This window comes from Drosophila serrata, unplaced genomic scaffold (genome assembly GCF_035046125.1).
Source record: "Drosophila serrata isolate PLE 108 unplaced genomic scaffold, ASM3504612v1 contig_249, whole genome shotgun sequence".
NCBI classification, from domain to species: domain Eukaryota; kingdom Metazoa; phylum Arthropoda; class Insecta; order Diptera; family Drosophilidae; genus Drosophila; species Drosophila serrata.
Genome location: NW_028257147.1, coordinates 2,525,447 through 2,541,929, shown reverse-complemented (window position 1 = coordinate 2,541,929; position 16,483 = coordinate 2,525,447). Strand labels below are relative to the sequence as shown.

The 16,483-nt window shown below is 49.7% G+C and overlaps 6 protein-coding genes across 9 annotated transcripts; 4 read left to right on the top strand and 2 right to left on the bottom strand.

Moving 5' to 3' along the window:
* The first annotated feature begins 191 nt into the window (after window positions 1-191).
* On the top strand, window positions 192-1,166 carry LOC110187294 (uncharacterized). Its single transcript, XM_020956683.2, has 2 exons — window positions 192-518; window positions 586-1,166. Exons 1-2 carry the CDS (start codon window positions 318-320, stop codon window positions 772-774), a joined length of 390 nt encoding a protein of 129 aa, XP_020812342.1. The 5' UTR covers window positions 192-317; the 3' UTR covers window positions 775-1,166.
* brun (trafficking protein particle complex subunit brun) lies at window positions 805-6,247 on the bottom strand. Its single transcript, XM_020956680.2, has 10 exons — window positions 5,606-6,247; window positions 4,774-5,535; window positions 3,863-4,716; window positions 3,561-3,804; window positions 2,947-3,503; window positions 2,412-2,893; window positions 2,160-2,353; window positions 1,911-2,102; window positions 1,647-1,854; window positions 805-1,580 (listed from the first exon to the last, which is right to left on the bottom strand). Exons 1-10 carry the CDS (start codon window positions 5,802-5,804, stop codon window positions 1,331-1,333), a joined length of 3,942 nt encoding a protein of 1,313 aa, XP_020812339.2. The 5' UTR covers window positions 5,805-6,247; the 3' UTR covers window positions 805-1,330.
* Window positions 6,227-7,505, top strand: Mt2 (tRNA (cytosine(38)-C(5))-methyltransferase). 2 transcript variants are annotated; one of them, XM_020956682.2, is made up of 2 exons: window positions 6,227-6,420; window positions 6,479-7,505. In XM_020956682.2, the coding sequence occupies exons 1-2, from the start codon at window positions 6,348-6,350 to the stop codon at window positions 7,456-7,458; spliced, it is 1,053 nt and encodes a 350-aa protein (XP_020812341.2). In that variant the 5' UTR covers window positions 6,227-6,347; the 3' UTR covers window positions 7,459-7,505. The 2 variants fall into 2 exon arrangements, with proteins under 2 accessions (XP_020812341.2, XP_086688724.1); XM_086832598.1 differs by having other exon boundaries at window positions 6,270-6,424.
* Window positions 7,506-7,696: 191 nt separating this feature from the next.
* On the top strand, window positions 7,697-11,108 carry Ced-12 (engulfment and cell motility Ced-12). Of its 2 annotated transcripts, none has more exons than XM_020956686.2 (4): window positions 7,697-7,934; window positions 8,203-9,216; window positions 9,268-9,819; window positions 9,882-11,108. In XM_020956686.2, exons 1-4 carry the CDS (start codon window positions 7,823-7,825, stop codon window positions 10,379-10,381), a joined length of 2,178 nt encoding a protein of 725 aa, XP_020812345.2. In that variant the 5' UTR covers window positions 7,697-7,822; the 3' UTR covers window positions 10,382-11,108. The 2 variants fall into 2 exon arrangements, with proteins under 2 accessions (XP_020812345.2, XP_086688713.1); XM_086832587.1 differs by lacking the exon at window positions 7,697-7,934 and adding an exon at window positions 7,961-8,008 and having other exon boundaries at window positions 9,882-10,456.
* On the bottom strand, window positions 10,529-13,085 carry Patsas (palmitoyltransferase Patsas). Its single transcript, XM_020956710.2, has 2 exons — window positions 11,168-13,085; window positions 10,529-11,107 (listed from the first exon to the last, which is right to left on the bottom strand). The coding sequence occupies exons 1-2, from the start codon at window positions 12,647-12,649 to the stop codon at window positions 10,916-10,918; spliced, it is 1,674 nt and encodes a 557-aa protein (XP_020812369.2). The 5' UTR covers window positions 12,650-13,085; the 3' UTR covers window positions 10,529-10,915.
* Window positions 13,086-13,270: 185 nt separating this feature from the next.
* ThrRS (threonine--tRNA ligase) lies at window positions 13,271-16,375 on the top strand. Of its 2 annotated transcripts, none has more exons than XM_020956708.2 (4): window positions 13,271-13,407; window positions 14,004-14,070; window positions 14,134-14,567; window positions 14,632-16,375. In XM_020956708.2, exons 1-4 carry the CDS (start codon window positions 13,354-13,356, stop codon window positions 16,216-16,218), a joined length of 2,142 nt encoding a protein of 713 aa, XP_020812367.2. In that variant the 5' UTR covers window positions 13,271-13,353; the 3' UTR covers window positions 16,219-16,375. The 2 variants fall into 2 exon arrangements, with proteins under 2 accessions (XP_020812367.2, XP_086688711.1); XM_086832585.1 differs by having other exon boundaries at window positions 13,309-13,623.
* The last annotated feature ends 108 nt before the right edge of the window (window positions 16,376-16,483 follow it).

Here is a 16,483-nt window from a genome sequence, read left to right as displayed (position 1 = left end):
TTAAACTGCTTCTGTTCCGTCTACTATAGTAGTCCACGACATCGTGTACAGAAACATGTAATAAAATTGTAGCTGGAATCAGATATAAAGATATAATTTCACAGATCATTATATTATATTTAAAATATTTATTTTATATTACCAAAATGATCTATTTGTATGTTGAATGTATTTTTTTTTTGGCAGTGTCCACTCTACAAATATAATTCTCCAGGTTGGCAGCTCTATACCAGCAGCTGTTTGGCACTGATAACATTAAAAACCAAAACAAGCTAGTAACAAACTTGCTACCCGGCCAAGAGGCCAGTTGACCAAATATGCTGCCCACCAAAACGGATTCCCGTCGCCGTCTCAACATAGCGAACTCGTCGCCAGCAGTTGGGGAATATGTCAAGGTGGTGGAGACCCAGTGCGAGACCGATGGTTTCGTTAACGAACAGTGGGTAGAGCCGGCGCTCCAGAGGCCAATACCCTGGAAGACCATCATCATTATCCTGACGCTGTTTATTGGTGGCGTAGTGAGTATACTGTTTTAATTAGTATCGATCCAAGTGATGACTCATTCTTGCATTTCTTTGTGTCCAGATCTGTCTCGCCTTCGCCACTCTCTATTGGGTGACAGATACGGGCGATGAGCGTTCGGATCGAGTCTGGGCGCTGAGCATTATAGGAGCATTGACCTTTATCCCCGGAGGCTACTACGTGTACGTGCTGTCTTGCATTATGCTCAACCGAAACGGATTCACCATGGACGAGATAAGAAGGCTCGGCTGAGCGATCAAAGGGGATCCGAACACATCCAAAAATCGTCAAATAGAGTTTATTATTGCATTTAGACTACAAGTTATTCACACATTTCATTGGCATATAATTTCATTAGCAACAATCTTAATGTTTGATACATGTTTGTGTGTATTGCCCCGGTAATTGTTGTATAAAAATATGTTTAAATACGAGCTTGTTATCAAAATGTATAATGCTTGGCGTGGCTAGTTTAGTGCGCGGAACATTTGCTATCTATATAAATACACCACGGCGTAACGCTTGTTTAAATATACATATGTATGTTTTACAGGCATCAACTATAGTTCTACAAGATATATTTTATGTTTATGGCCATTTTCTCTATCAAGCATAAAGTACATACATTATATGTTTGAGCTTAACTATATACATGGTTTTTATTTTGTAACTAGTTTTAGAGTTGGTTTCTTTACAAACAATTGCTTTTCTTGTGTGCTTTCTTATGGGGAAATACATAATTATCGAGAAATGGGTACATGTACACAAACACAATAACGAAATTAAACTAGCGACAGTTAACAACAATTCACTGCTCCACAACGGTGACCTCAATGGGAGGAATGAACTTCCACACATGCGCCTGCTGCTCGTCGTAGCTGGAGGTGAACATGTCCGATTGGCTGGAAGCTTCTGTTGGACAGGAACGGTGTTCCGACTGCTTTTGCTGCGGATTGCTGGAGCACTCTATGCTGGCCTTAAAGCGCCCGGGCGTAAAGAATATCACAGAGCATGTGTGCTGCCGCTGCTCCTGCTTATCCAGCAGGGGAATTGCAATTCTGGAAAAGAGAGAGAAGCTTAACCCCATATCCTACTGAACTGCAGAGTTATTTTTTAAGACTTACTTATTTGGTCCTGAAATGGCCACGCGTGTCTCTAGATTGTAATTCTCCATGCCGTTCAGGTAGTCCTGGTAAAACTTGATGCTCAACACCAAGTTCCTGAGCGGCTGCAGGGATTGATTGGCCAGCTGGATGCTTAGAAGCGAACGCTGGCCCACCGTGCACACGATCTCGCTATGCGGCTGCACGGGCGTCTCCTGAAAGCTGATGGCTAAAGAAAACAATGCTATTAGTCTTAAATACATCAAGGAAAGCCTTTAAACTTACCCCACTGCAAAGGCGAAACAGCTGTCAAGTCCACCATGGATTGAGAGAGAACTATTCCTCGAAGCGAGGCTATTCCCTTAATATCCGTTCCAGTTAGCAGCCAGTTTATTTTCACCCGTTCAGCTATGTGAATTGAGCAGAGTTTGCTCAAAGCATCGTTAAACGACAGAAGCTGCGTCCGAAAGCATAGTTCTAATGGAAAAATGAATCATAAATTAAAATTATAATTACTAAAACCTCAGGCCATACCCCTTTCCAGGTTTTCCGCCACCTCTGCTGCCCGAGCGGCAACCACTTGCTCAAGCGAGCACCGATCGACGGGTATGGGCACTCGGCAGCTCTCTTTGGCCTCGATGAGTATGTTCTTGGTGTCCGTGTAATTGAGCGACATCTCTTGAGCGGTCAGGTTGGAAATGTCCAAAACCAGGTAAAATTGTGAAGCTCTGTGTAATATAAATCCAATTATTAAATTTCTTCTAAAAGCAGTGATAGTATTCTTACACTTCGGCGGGCAGAACATCCCAGCTGGTGATCTGTGCGCTGGGCAAGAGTTCCAGGTTAAAGGACACTGCACACTGGCGGCAATAGCCTGCCGTTAGGGCTTCTCCACCCGAGTACTTCAACCGCACTTGCGCCTCTATGTGCTGGGAATATTGAGAGCCCAGGCTGGACGGTCCAGCGCCTCCTCCTCCTGGTTGCAAACTCAAAGCAGCCAGAGAATGCTGACCACCCGAGATAGTGGAACGAAAACTAGAGTTCTGCGGCTCGTGACGACGATGTTGCGGCGAGCTGACTCTTGAGGGCAAGCTGGCATGCCCCGAATTTGACATATTGCAGTAAGGCGTAAGGGAAGAAGCTCCATAATCCCCACCAGCAGCACCGGAATGAAGGGAAGCCGGTGGCTGGGGACAAACGAAGTCCGCTTCGGCATAAATGTGAAGATCAAAGTCAATCGAACCCAGCGGAGGCACTGGCAGCTTGGCCTGCAATGGAACAGCGATTAATTATGTTTAGCTTTTGTTAGGAAAATAATTACCTTTATTGCCTCTTCGTCGATCCGAAAGATCTTCTTCTGCAGCTCCTGCTCCACATTCGAGTTGATGCTCACTTCCAGGTACTCCAGAGGCAGTGTGGTGCTTTCGTTTGTTATGGTTATCGTGCAGCTGGAGGATTCCCCATTGTACAACGTTAAGCTGGCCGAGGTAACCACAATATCGGCACTGTTCATGTTGCTAAACGTTGCCGTCTGAGGCAGGGATGTTTTCACCTCAATGCGGGGCAGGGCGGGTATCACATCAACCAGATAGTTTGGCGGAAAACTGCGCCCGCGCATATGCTTCAGCCGGCAGTTGGACTTCACTCCGAGCGTGTGGGTGCTGTAGCCTTGAAGGTCCAATTGACCTGTCTCAATGGGCGTACCATGGAGCGACACATAGGTGGGCACGTGTGGCTGCAGGACAATCGTCTGGGGCAGGGACTCGAATACCACGCCGTTAGTCAATAATCTCATGTCCGTGACGGCCAACTCAAAGGGCAGAGGATTACGCAGCCGCACCGTAACCTCGCTAAGATCGTTTTGAACCCACAGAAAAGCTAAGAAAAGGAATATTAATTATTAAGTTATTAATTTTCAATTTTATCACCTATTACCTATTTTATTTTTGTCCTTCTTCTTGTCCCTGCGGTCCACCGAGTTGAAGTGTATGGGCGTAAAGAGAAACGGCCCACTGTCCGCTTTTGCTACCTTTATGCGCTGTGGTCGCAGATGGGCCGGCAAGTCCTTGACCTGACAGTCTAGGCAGTAGGGCAGATCGGTGAGATTGGCGGGCGGTATCACAGTGCCATTCTCCAGCACCAAAGGAACGGGTGAGCCCTCGCATTGGGCGCTTAAATTCTGCAAGAATTCAAGTTAATTAAAGATTTCTTGTTTTGAGGAGCTCTCGTACACGCACCTGTAGTTGCACAGCCATCTCGCTCTGCTCCGTTGGTGACATATTATCCCATTGGGTCTGCAGCAGGAAGGTCATGTGCCGCGTGGCCAGGGCAGAGTGCCCCAGTCGCCTGGCGGCCGTTATGAGGGTCTGCACTAAATCAATCTGTAGAGCCGGCCAGCCGGCAGCATTCTCCAGCACCTCAAGCGGATCCAAACACAGTAGGTACCCGGTAAAGCTGCCCAGCATCAAGCGATAGCTCTGATTCCAGTCCGGCGCCTGACTGCCTTGTTTCACGTGTTGGAGTGCCGCCAAGCGCTGGAAGTAGGCGGCCTTTCTTTGGTACCCGATTTGCTGGTACAGCTCCGTGATGATCTCAAATCTCTTCACCTTCTCCGCCTCACTCATACTCAGATTGATGTAGAGGATATTCTGCAGGAACATGGCCACATCCAGGGGGCGATTCTGCTCTATACAAATCCTCGAGGCTTTCAAGGCCGCCTCTGTTTCGATGGTGGCTGCATGCCTATATTTACTGTAGTTTATGATGGCCTTGCGGTAATAATTGGTGATCTCCTCGGCTTTTAGTATATTCCCCGGCAAATCGCCGTTCCGCTGGTGTCCAGGAATGGGAGCCGCTGATATTGTCGACGTGGAAGAGGACGACGATGTGGAGGGCGTGTCCGAGGCGGAGGAATTAGTTGCCGTCGTTACAAGGGAAGATACCGAAGAGCAGGAAGATGAATTTGATGTCACGCGCTGCGTCGGCGGCTGTGCAGAGTCCACATTGTTGGCGGTGGCTTCGCCAGCACTGACTTTCTTGGTGGCATCGCTGGCCCGCCACTTTTCCGGGGTGTTCTTTAGGGGCGATGTGCCTGGAGAGAAACAGGAAAGTGAGCTTACGAGAGTGGAATTTATTGAAATCTACTCACCAGCTTCTTGAAGCGATGAGTTCCGATGCAGCGTCTCGATCTCCCGCATCTGCGGATACAGCAACATGGCGGAGGCGGCGCACAGTCCCTCCTCGGAGGCGCCTACCCATAAGGAATCACCCACTGACTTCAAGGTCTCGTTCGCATTGTGGTACAAGCTCAAGGCGTCATCCACCAGGCCCGCCTGCAGCGACAGGTCTGCCAAGTTCTTCATCACACGGCCCACGCACCTCTTTCGATTGTTCCTTGACTCCATGTCCAGACCGACAAAGTCGCGCTTCTCGAAGGGGGCCAGCAGCAGGCTTACCTTGTCCGCTTTCTCACGGGACCGCTCCAAACGCCTCGATTCTAGGACCCAAAACAAAGCGCTGGCAAAGTCACCAATACGGGACTCGAGATCCGCACAAGTATCCTGGTCACGGTAGAAGAATGCCTGCGATCTGAAGTTCGAGGGCGTGGTGAACTCATCCTGCAGGCGACGACCGCCTATTGGCGGCGCCTGACCCTCTCCAATGGTGTCCAGCGGCGGTTCGTCGGGCCCAAAAAAAATGGCACGGGATTCGTACAGCGTTGAGCCGTAGCGCACCTTCAAGGATTCATGCTGGCGGCAGAGCTCGTTAAGCTCCGTCTGGTTGTCAAAGCGGCCAATGGTGATGAGTCCCAGCAGGCGACGATGCGTCTGAAAGTCACCCCAGTCGTTGTGCTCCACGGGATGGTCGTGGACGAAGCGTATCCAAATGGTACGCGGATTACCAGCGGAATCTGTGTAAGAATGGTAATATTAGAGAAGAATGTCAAGGAAATAAAGCGCTATCCAGCTTCTCCAGCTCACCATTAACCCGGATGTGGCTGACACGTCGCACTTTCTCGAACGCCCTCTGCAAGACGCGGGCGCGTGACGGTCCCACGCCCCGGAGCAGCACCAGCAAGCAGCTGTGGTGCAGCGCACTCTGCTCGTAGTCTGGCCGGGACATCGCTGGCTCCACGCCACCACCACCGTGCGACAGCATCAGGCCAACGGCCGCACGCATCTACTCCGAACGGCTCCACCAAGTTCCAGTTGCAGTCCCAGTGCCAGTCTCAATCTGGATCCCGTTGGCACTTTTCTTGGCATCTGTCCAGTGGTCGACGAGTGCCTCAGAGGCTGGCCATTTCACTGACAATGTGGGATAGCTCTGGATTTCGCCTGTGGTTTCTGTTTCTGTGGAGGAACCTCGGCCTCCTCCCCCTTTTTTGTTCGACGATCCGAGCTGGTTTCACCTCGCTTTACTGCTGCTCTCACGGCACTTTCCTAGTGCTCGGACCACGCCCACATCAAGCCCGATGCCGGCCACACGGGGGATATGCGAAATCCCTTCGAATCGTTATATAAATAGCGATTAAAGCGTTGAAATTGCGAGTTTGCTTTTTGCGAAGAAATTGTCCAATCAGTTCGTGTCGACTAGTTGTTGTGAATGACAGTCGCTGTGAATGGCAGTCGCACAGATTGGCAAAGCGGCAGTCACACTGACCAATGAGCGCTTCAATGTGGCCAGTTCCCCGGAAACAGCTGGTACACAGCTGTTGCAATAAACATGGTTAATAATATGGAATTTCGGGTTTTGGAGCTATTTAGCGGCATTGGTGGCATGCATTATGCCTTTAAGTGTGAGTAAGTGAATGATACAGCCTATAAACATAACATAACTCCAGCTAAACTGCGCAGATGCTCAGCTGGAGGGAGATATAGTGGCCGCCTTGGATGTAAACACTGTGGCCAATACGGTTTACGTGCATAATTATGGATCCAAACACGTGAAGACCAGGAATATCCAGAGCTTGAGTGCCAAGGAGGTGGGGAAGTTCGATGCCAACATGCTACTGATGTCGCCTCCCTGCCAGCCCCACACCCGCCAAGGATTGCAGCGAGACACGGAGGACAAGCGATCCGACGCACTGACCCATCTCTGCGGGCTCATACCGGAATGTATTGGTCTTCAGTACATTCTTATGGAGAACGTCAAGGGATTTGAGGGCTCTCAGGCTCGAAACCAGTTTATTGCAGCTCTGGAGCAAGCAGGATTCCATTGGCGGGAGTTCATACTGACGCCCACGCAGTTCAACGTTCCAAACACGCGGCATCGCTACTACTGCATTGCTCGTCGGAATCAGGACTTTTCCTTCCCTGGTGGTAAGATCTGGGAGCAGGTTCCCTTCGATATTATCCAAGACCAGCCGCTTTCCCGAATATCTGAGATTGTGGAGGAAAATGTTCCTCGGGAATTTCTAGTGCCTGATGACGTCCTGTCGAAGAGAGTCCTTGTTATGGACATAATCCACCCAGCACAGAGCAGATCCATGTGCTTCACCAAGGGCTACACGCACTACACGGAGGGCACAGGCTCGGCCTTTACGCCTCTCTCGGAGGAGGAGTCGCATCGGATATTCGAACTGATCAAGGACATCGATACGAGTAGTAGCCCGGAGTCTGTGACGTCGGAGGAGGTACTGCAGCGACGGTTGGATCTGCTGCATCAATTAAAACTACGCTACTTTACGCCCCGCGAGGTGGCCCGTCTGATGAGTTTTCCCGAGGAGTTCGACTTCCCCGCCGTGACAACCAACCGACAGAAATACCGCCTGCTGGGCAACAGCATAAATGTAAAGGTTGTAGGAGAATTAATTAAAATATTGACCACCGTTTAAATATTTTATAAAATATTAACATTAAAAGATGGAACTGCACAATGCAATACAGAGTTACTGAAGACTCAACTGGTTGTTGGTTTTCAGAGCAAATGTAAATCTATCAGAACTTCAAAGAATTAATAAATTAAGCTAAACCAACATTTTAAATATTTATTTTTAATTGTTTGCCACTTTTTAAATTTCCACTCAACCGCTCATTAATAAAAAATACCAATCAGACTTGGTATTTCTTCTCAATAGTGTATACCTTTTATCGAACTTCACATCTGGTCACTCTTTTTTGGATTAATCAACAGCAAAAATATTGAAAGAAGTTTAAAAACAATAATAATTGCACTTCTCGCTTTAAAATCGTGCCAAAATGATTACCAAAAAGTTCACGGTCAAGGATTCACACATAGTGAAGATAGCCGTTGAGCGGGAGAACCATATAGCGCAGCTTATAAACTTGGATCAAAGGCATCCCCTGGCAAGTGAGTAAATAAAACAAATAACTACATTAAGATACGAATTCTAGGCAAGAAATCAGGTAATCCTCCCAAATAAGGTAAATAAAACGTGAGGAATAAAGAAGGAATAATCCGATTTAGCTAGTTTTCGATCAGGGGAATTCTATATGCGGGACCAACGCCCTTTGTTATCGTGATGTCAGCGACGCCGCTCATTAAAATGCAGTGCGTTGCGGAGGACAGGAAGTCGATGTTTTATGACCAGTACTTATCTCCCCTCCCCTCCTCACAGGCAAAATCCAGGATATATGCAATGGCTGGGGCATCAGTGACCACCAGAACTACGCCCTACAGTTTTGTGAGCCCAACAACCAGAAATATGTGACCGAAAAGAACCGCAACGAGATAAAGAACGGCTCCGTACTGCAGCTGCAGTACTCGCCCTCAAAGACGGCCAGCGATGCCATGGAAGTCCTGCTGAATGGTAGTCCGCAGGAGAAGGCGCTGCGCCTTAAGGATCTCACCGCTTTGAGCACCGACCACACTTTCGCGCTGGAGTTTATCAAAGAGAAGGGCCTGGATACGCTGATTAAGATGATCGAGGATGTGAACCAGACCAACGAGGATATTCTCAAGTACAGCCTGGCCAGCTTTGTGGAGCTGATGGAGCACGGCACAGTGTCCTGGGAAGTGCCGGAGAACTCTTTTGTGCTTCGCAACATAGAAATTGTGCGGAACTTTCAGAAGTATCCGACAAACTGTGGAGAGAGTGCCCTGTCCAATCTGGAGAACATTGTCCAGTGCAGCAGTAAGCACGTTCTAGTGGCCGAGGACGTAAAGCTGCAGGACATACTGCGCCTTCTGCAGGAAGTCAACTCACCGGTGATGCGCCAGAATGCCATTGCCCTGCTGAACGCACTCTTCATGAAAGCTGACGAGGGCCGCCGAAGGACCATTGCCCACACCATCAGCGCCAAGCAGTTCCGCCTGGCACTCATTGGCAACGGTCTGGGCACCGAGATGACCCACCAGCTGTACGTTCTGCAGACACTGACCCTCGGGCTGCTGGAGAAGCGAATGCGCATGAAGATGAATCCCCAGGATCAAGATGCTCACGAGAAAATCAAGGAGCTGCGACGCATTGCCTTTGACGATCACACCAACGCCCTAAACCAGAGCGACGATCACATTCGACGTGGTGGTGGTGGCTCCGGCGCCGGCAACGTAAACTTTTCGCAGTACTATAAAAAGCTTGGCTTTAAGTGCGACATAAATCCGGCTCAGGACTTCATTGAGACGCCGCCAGGTAAGAACTTGTAACCTAGTTTGGGTTCCTTATTGACACACCCTTTTCCAGGTGTCTTGGCTCTGGACTGCATGTTCTATTTCGCGCGAAACTACACCCAACAGTATGCGAAAATTGTGCGGGAGAACTCCTGCCGCGCCGATGAACACGAGTGTCCGTTTGGACGCACCTCTATTGAGCTCGTCAAGGTGCTGTGCGACATCTTGCGCATAGGCGAACTACCGGCCGAGCAATCCGGCGACTTTCAGCCCATGTTCTTCACTCATGACTCACCCTTCGAGGAATTCTTCTGCATCTGTGTCATCACCTTGAATCGCACATGGAAGGATATGCGTGCCACGGCTGAGGACTTTAGTACCACATTCAGCGTGGTACGGGAGCAGATTCAGCGCACGCTTAAAGGCAGACCCGAGAACCTCGAAGATTTCCGCAACAAAATAGCCCTGCTGACTTATCAGCAGATCACCACCCTGCGCCAACAGGAGCGCACATCGAAGGAGGAATGTGATTCCACGGCCTCAGCGATTGTCAAATTGAAGGAGAAGATATCACCGCACATTCTGGAGCTGATTAAGCAGCAGAGACTCTCGTTTTTGGTTGAAGGTAGAACACCATTTTTATAGTTCTCCATGCCTCAGTTTTAACTTGTTAAATCTCAAAAATAGGCACACGTTTTGCAAAATACTCACGGGGAACCAGGACAAAGGACAAATTCTGGTATGCCCGACTCTCACCCAACCACAAGGTTATTCACTATGGGGATTGCGATGAGAAGACCATACCCACCTTGGAGGAACTGCCGAAGAAGCTGCCCATCAGTGAGATTAAACAGCTGCTGGAGGGCAAGGAGTGTCCGCACATGAAGGAGGCTCGCACACGCAAGTCAGCCGTTAATCTGGCCTTTTCCATAACATTCGAGAACATGGAGCACTCCACCTTGGACTTTGTGGCGCCGGACGAGAGTATTTTCAACTACTGGACAGATGGTATCAATGCCCTGCTGGGTCAGCCGATGGTCAGCAAGCAAAAGAACGAGGACTTTGACACACTGCTCTCGATGGAGATTAAGCTGCGTCTGCTGGACACGGAGGGGGTTGACATCAGCAAGGATCCGCCGCCCATACCCGAGGACCCAGAGAACTATGACTTCTGCTTCGAGGGCTGAAAAAGGTATCAGATTTTAGACTTCTCTCATTTAAACATATATTCACCCAAGATACATGCCAAAGTGTACCCACTATTCTCTCCGATCTGATCTTCTGCTAGTATTACTTGTGCAATTCCCCGAACACGACATGAGCCAACTTGAACATTTAGTGAACATTTACACACCATTACATATTATTATATTAGGTATTATATAATATAGAGATCATTAAATAACACATTTTATACATAACAATTTTGTACAAAAAAGACTAACAAGAGAAGCGTATTATTCTTATCCAAGGCTAGAGGTAAAAAAGCGAAAGGATACGTTCTGGCGTTCTTTATGATATAATGGAATCAAGCTCAAGGCTCCCCTCGTCCTTTGTGGTATCCTTCGATTGCAATTGTAGATGATAAAACACGTGCAGAAGTAAGCACTAAGCCTGGGGGCAGCCTACCCGATTGGGTCGTCGCCGGCTGCCACCTATCTTCATTATCCACGCACAGGCAGTTTGCGCCGTCGAGCGGGGGCTCGCTCCTAGATCCTTAATCAAATGTTATCCTCCAACAGCAGATCATTATCATCTCCTCTGTCCGGCAGGCAGACAAAGAACTCTAGCAGATTCAGGATTGGGCCGCGCGAGAAGGGATTCTGGTAGCGACCGCGCTTATCCCGCAGATACGGATAGCGTTTGTAGTTGAACATCTCGTTCGTGGTAAGATTCATGCAAGCATGCAGGATCTGCAATAGAAATTGGAAGATTAATCATGTATCCCTTTCATTTGCAACCCAGAAACTCACCGAAGTACAGGTAAGTATCCAGCCGAGACCGCAGAAGACCACCGCCTCGATGAGGCCCAGCACGTAGAGCATCGTAAAGCCCTCGATCATCACACAGTAGCAGGCGAAGTAGATTGTAAAGGAGCAATTGACGGCCACCGAGAGGACGAAAAGGAAGAACCACATCCGATTCCGCAGGCCAACGCAGTTGTAAATGAAGGGACAGTGGTGGTCAAAGTAGGAGACACACCGGTTGCACACACGGCAATGCTTGGCCCTCAGCGGACGAAGGCACCGGCAGCTGTGGCACAGCCGGGTCAGCATCACATTCCGCTTCTTCAGCTTGTCGAAATACGGGATCTGCTTGATGGCCCTGTAGTAGGCGTCCGAACTGAGGGGAATGTAGCCGGGATCCCTTCGATTGGCTATGGCCCAACTGATCCACATTACGGCGTTCCAGTAGATAAAGCAGTAGTGCGAGCGTCGCAGGATATTCCAGGTGATCGGTATCGCACGAATCATGTACATGGGATAACCCCATAGCAGCACCGAGAAGAGGAACAGGAACAGCGGCCCCTTCGAGTCGCCGGCTCCTCCAAAGAGCCAGCCCCAGCTCTCCGAGACCGAGGGTATCCAGCGGGACTTCTTCTTCACCTCGCCGTACAGCAGTCGCACCACATCCTGATGCTGATGCGCCTGAGCCAACATGATCGGCGTCTTACCATTCTTGTCACGCGGCTCCAAATCCAGCTGGGATTTCTCGCACAGCAGGCGCACGCAGGTCATGTTCCCCGAGAGGCAGGCCAGATGCAACGGCGTGGATCCAAAGTTATCCGTCTTCTGCAGCTCCACGCCCGAGTACATAAGCAGACGCATCAGATCCGCGTGTCCCTTGTACGCCGCCCAATGGAGCGCCGTGTCGCCATTGATGTCCGTCAGGTTGTTTAGGGCTCCCATTCCCAGGAGATAGGCAGCAGTGGCTGTCCGTCCGTACATGCAGGCCAGGTGGAGTGGCGTTAATCCCTTGAAGTCCGCCGCGTTGACGGCCACGCCCGCCTGGAGGAGCACCTGCACGACGGAGGCGTGGCCCTTCCTGCAGGCCCAGTGAATGGGCCTCGGGCCTTGGGTTCCCAAACAGGGCAGATCAATGGGGGCCGTGCGCTCGATGAGGTACCTCATCAACTGGACGTTCCCGTTCAGGGCTATCCAGTGGGCAGGGGTGTAGCCATGCCGATCCCTCGCCGACAGGCACTCCATGCCAAACTTGTCCACCAGGTTCTCCACCTCGCTGACCTCGCCGTTTTTGATGATATCGAAGATGTCGTCCAGATTGACGGTTGTCGCCCCGTCTAGCCCCTCAAACAGAAGCACATTGTCGTGGTCCTCGTTGCCACCACCATGACCGCCACCTGGCACACGTCCTGTCAGCGGCGGCGAGTGCGGCCGGTGATCCAAATGAATGTCGTCGTTGTGGGCATGGCCATCCTCCTCCGCTACGACCATGTTGCACGAGGAGGAGGCCGTCAGGGGCAGCGCCCACACGCTGCGCGCCGCCCCCGGACTTGGATGCACCTTGGAGGCCACGTTGTAGAACTCGAAGTCTACGCCAAGACGATCCGCCGTTCCACCGTTGCCGTGATGCAGGGGGTTTTCCAGTAAATGTGCAATCTTGTTGCCGTTTCCCGGAGCGCGACGAACGAAATTTTCAGCCCGTTTCGGTTAGTTTTATGAGGAGCACGCAAGGTAAACACGACTGCCCTCGATGGCGAGAAATTATGTCAGCACAGGGAGAAAATCAATAATGAGTCCGAATGGCAGGACTCGAATTGGGGCCATTTTCGAATTCGAGTTGGCGCCAAAGCGCCAACAGCTGACCGTTATATTCGGACCTTTCGGAATTGCAGAGTAACTTGGCCAATCTGTGAATCAATGTTAACTTACATTTTATAGACGTGTAAAATGTAAAATGTTAAATTACAGCTTCGGGACTCAGTATTCTGTTAATGAGAGCGGATATGTTATGAATTTCACGTTCTACATGAGGATTCGACCCCATGTATCTTTAAACGTGTAAAATTGTCATCCAGATGTATATGTTGTAAAATGTTAAGTAACAGCTGCGGACTTCAGAGTGACCAAACAAAAACAATTAAAAACAAAAAAAAAAAACCTATTTGCAGCCCTCGATTAATTTTTTTTCGTAAAAAATGGGCGACAACGTGGTGACGGACTTAAAAAACTTGGATTTGAACAAGCAAAAGGCATGTTAAACTCTTTACCAACTTCTATCGCGTATATGAGAAGTGCTAGATATCCGAGTTATGTTTAAAATAGCGCTATATAGCGCCACAAAGTGTAGCAACTTGAGCCGAATTTGCCAAAGAGCGGTGCCGAAAATTCGGACGCAGCCAACACAACAACAATACCAGAAAGAACCTCAAAAACAACAACAACAACACCGGTGCTACGCAACTTTGGTTGGTGTTCCAATTGTTAATAACTTTTGTTCAAATTAAATTGCAAAGCTCCCCGTACTGCTGGCACGTGTAATTGTTTTGTGTGTGTGTGTGTGTGTTTGCAATGAATCAGTGCCGGCTGCTGTGACGTCACTAACACTCATTTTTAAGATCGTTACAACTTGTAAATATAACTTCCAATTGCATCAGCTGAAAAATTCCAAAGAAGCGGCGAGATAAAAAGAGATAGGCGGCCGAAAAACTCATTTTTCTGTGTCAACAATTGTTCAAACAGAACCAGTCGAGAGATAGCAAAAGAAGGCAGCAATTACTGCATACGTAGCATAGAAATCATTGCCTAAAACTAAAACTTATTGATTTTTCTTCACATTGATTTACAGGCGGCCAAAATGAAGAAGGAGAAAAAGGAGAAACCTGCCGGCGCTGGCGGTGGCGACACTCGCAAGGGTAAGTCTTCAAATCTCAATCCGTATCAGGAATATCCTCTAATTCCCAGTAATATTTCCGCAGAACTCAATCCCTGGCCCAAGTACATCGAGGAGCGTAATGTCTTCTGGGAGAAGTGCAAGGCGGAGTACGAGGCTGAACTAGCGGCCAAGACCCGAGAGGCCATAAAGGTTACTCTGCCCGATGGCAAGCAGGTGGACGCCACCTCCTGGGAGACCACCCCCTATGAAGTAGCACGCGGCATCAGCCAGGGTCTGGCCGACAACACCGTCATCTCAAAGGTGAATGGTGAGGTTTGGGATCTTGATCGTGTCCTCGAGGGCAACTGCACCCTCCAGCTGCTCAAATTCGACGATCCAGAGGCGCAGGCCGTCTTCTGGCACAGCTCTGCGCATATTATGGGCGAGGCCATGGAGCGCATCTACGGCGGACACCTGTGCTACGGTCCGCCCATTGAAAGTGGCTTCTACTACGACATGCACTTGGAGGGAGAGGGTGTAAGTAAAACAAAAACTTGAAATAGATTAGCACCTTAGCTAAGCTTATGATGCCTTTGCACAGATCTCCACCAACGACTACGGCACCATGGAGGGTCTGGTCAAGCAAATTGTCAAGGAAAAGCAGAACTTTGAGCGACTGGAGATGAAGAAATCCGACTTGCTGGAGATGTTCAAGTACAATGAGTTCAAGGTACGCATTCTTAACGAGAAGGTCACCACGGATCGCACCACCGTCTACAAGTGCGGCTCTCTGATCGATCTCTGCCGCGGACCACATGTCCGTCACACCGGCAAGGTGAAGGCCCTGAAGATCACCAAGAACTCCTCCACTTACTGGGAGGGCAAGGCCGACGCTGAGACTCTGCAGCGTGTTTACGGCATCTCGTTCCCCGATCCCAAGCAGCTCAAGGAGTGGGAGAAGCTGCAGGAGGAGGCTGCTAAGCGGGATCACCGCAAGATTGGCCGTGAGCAGGAGCTGTTCTTCTTCCACGAGCTGTCGCCAGGCTCGTGCTTCTTCCAGCCACGCGGAGCTCACATCTACAACACACTGATGAGCTTCATAAAGGCGGAGTACAGGAAGCGCGGCTTCCAGGAGGTCATTTCTCCAAATATTTACAATGCCAAGCTGTGGATGACCTCCGGTCACTGGCAGCACTATGCGGAGAACATGTTCTCCTTTGAGGCGGAGAAGGAGAAGTTCGCCCTGAAGCCCATGAACTGCCCTGGCCATTGCCTCATCTTCGATAACCGCAACCGTTCGTGGCGAGAGCTGCCGCTGCGCATGGCCGACTTTGGAGTGCTGCACCGCAACGAACTGTCTGGTGCCTTGACCGGATTGACGCGAGTGCGTCGCTTCCAGCAGGACGATGCGCACATCTTCTGTGCCCCCGAGCAGATCAAGAGCGAGATGAAGGGCTGCCTGGAGTTCCTGAAGCATGTTTACACCATCTTCGGCTTCTCCTTCCAGCTGGTGCTGTCCACACGCCCGGAGAACTATCTGGGTGAGTTGGAGCAGTGGAACGATGCTGAGAAGGCGCTCGCCGAGTCGCTCAATGAGTTTGGCATGCCCTGGAAGGAGAACCCCGGCGATGGCGCCTTCTATGGACCCAAGATTGATATTACCATTATGGATGCTCTGAAGCGGGCCCATCAGTGCGCCACCATTCAACTGGATTTCCAGCTGCCCATTCGCTTTAATCTCAGCTACATTGCCGACGATGGCGAGAAGAAGAAGCCGGTGATTATCCATCGTGCCATCCTCGGCTCCGTGGAGCGTATGATTGCCATCCTCACGGAGAACTATGCCGGCAAGTGGCCCTTCTGGCTGTCGCCACGTCAAGTAATGGTGGTGCCAGTGGGACCGGCCTATGATCAGTATGCGCAGACGGTGCGGGATCAGCTCCACGATGCCGGCTTTATGAGCGAGGCGGATTGCGATGCTGGCGACACGATGAACAAGAAGATACGAAATGCTCAGTTGGCCCAGTTCAACTTTATCCTGGTGGTAGGCGACAAGGAGCGCTCCTCAAACACCGTCAATGTGCGCACGCGGGACAACAAGGTCCATGGCGAGGTGTCGGTGGCAGAACTGATTACCAAGCTGCAGAAGATTCGCGATGAGTTCATAACCAACGAGGACAGCTTCTAGGCAGACAACACAAACCCCCTCAATTTTGCACTATTTATCTAAACGTATACTTAATATTTGCATAGCAAAGCAAGTACGCATTTTTATGTTCTTTCTCTATGTATCTACGACGCTTATGAAACCGGAAATCACAAATAAAAACCAAATCCAAAACTGATTGATTCGTCATTCTATTGTATTTCGAATTGGATAAAGGTGAAGTTTGTCTTCTGGTGTTTTTATGAGGTCATTTCTGCATTGCTTTAACTTGAAAGTTGGTTTAAAA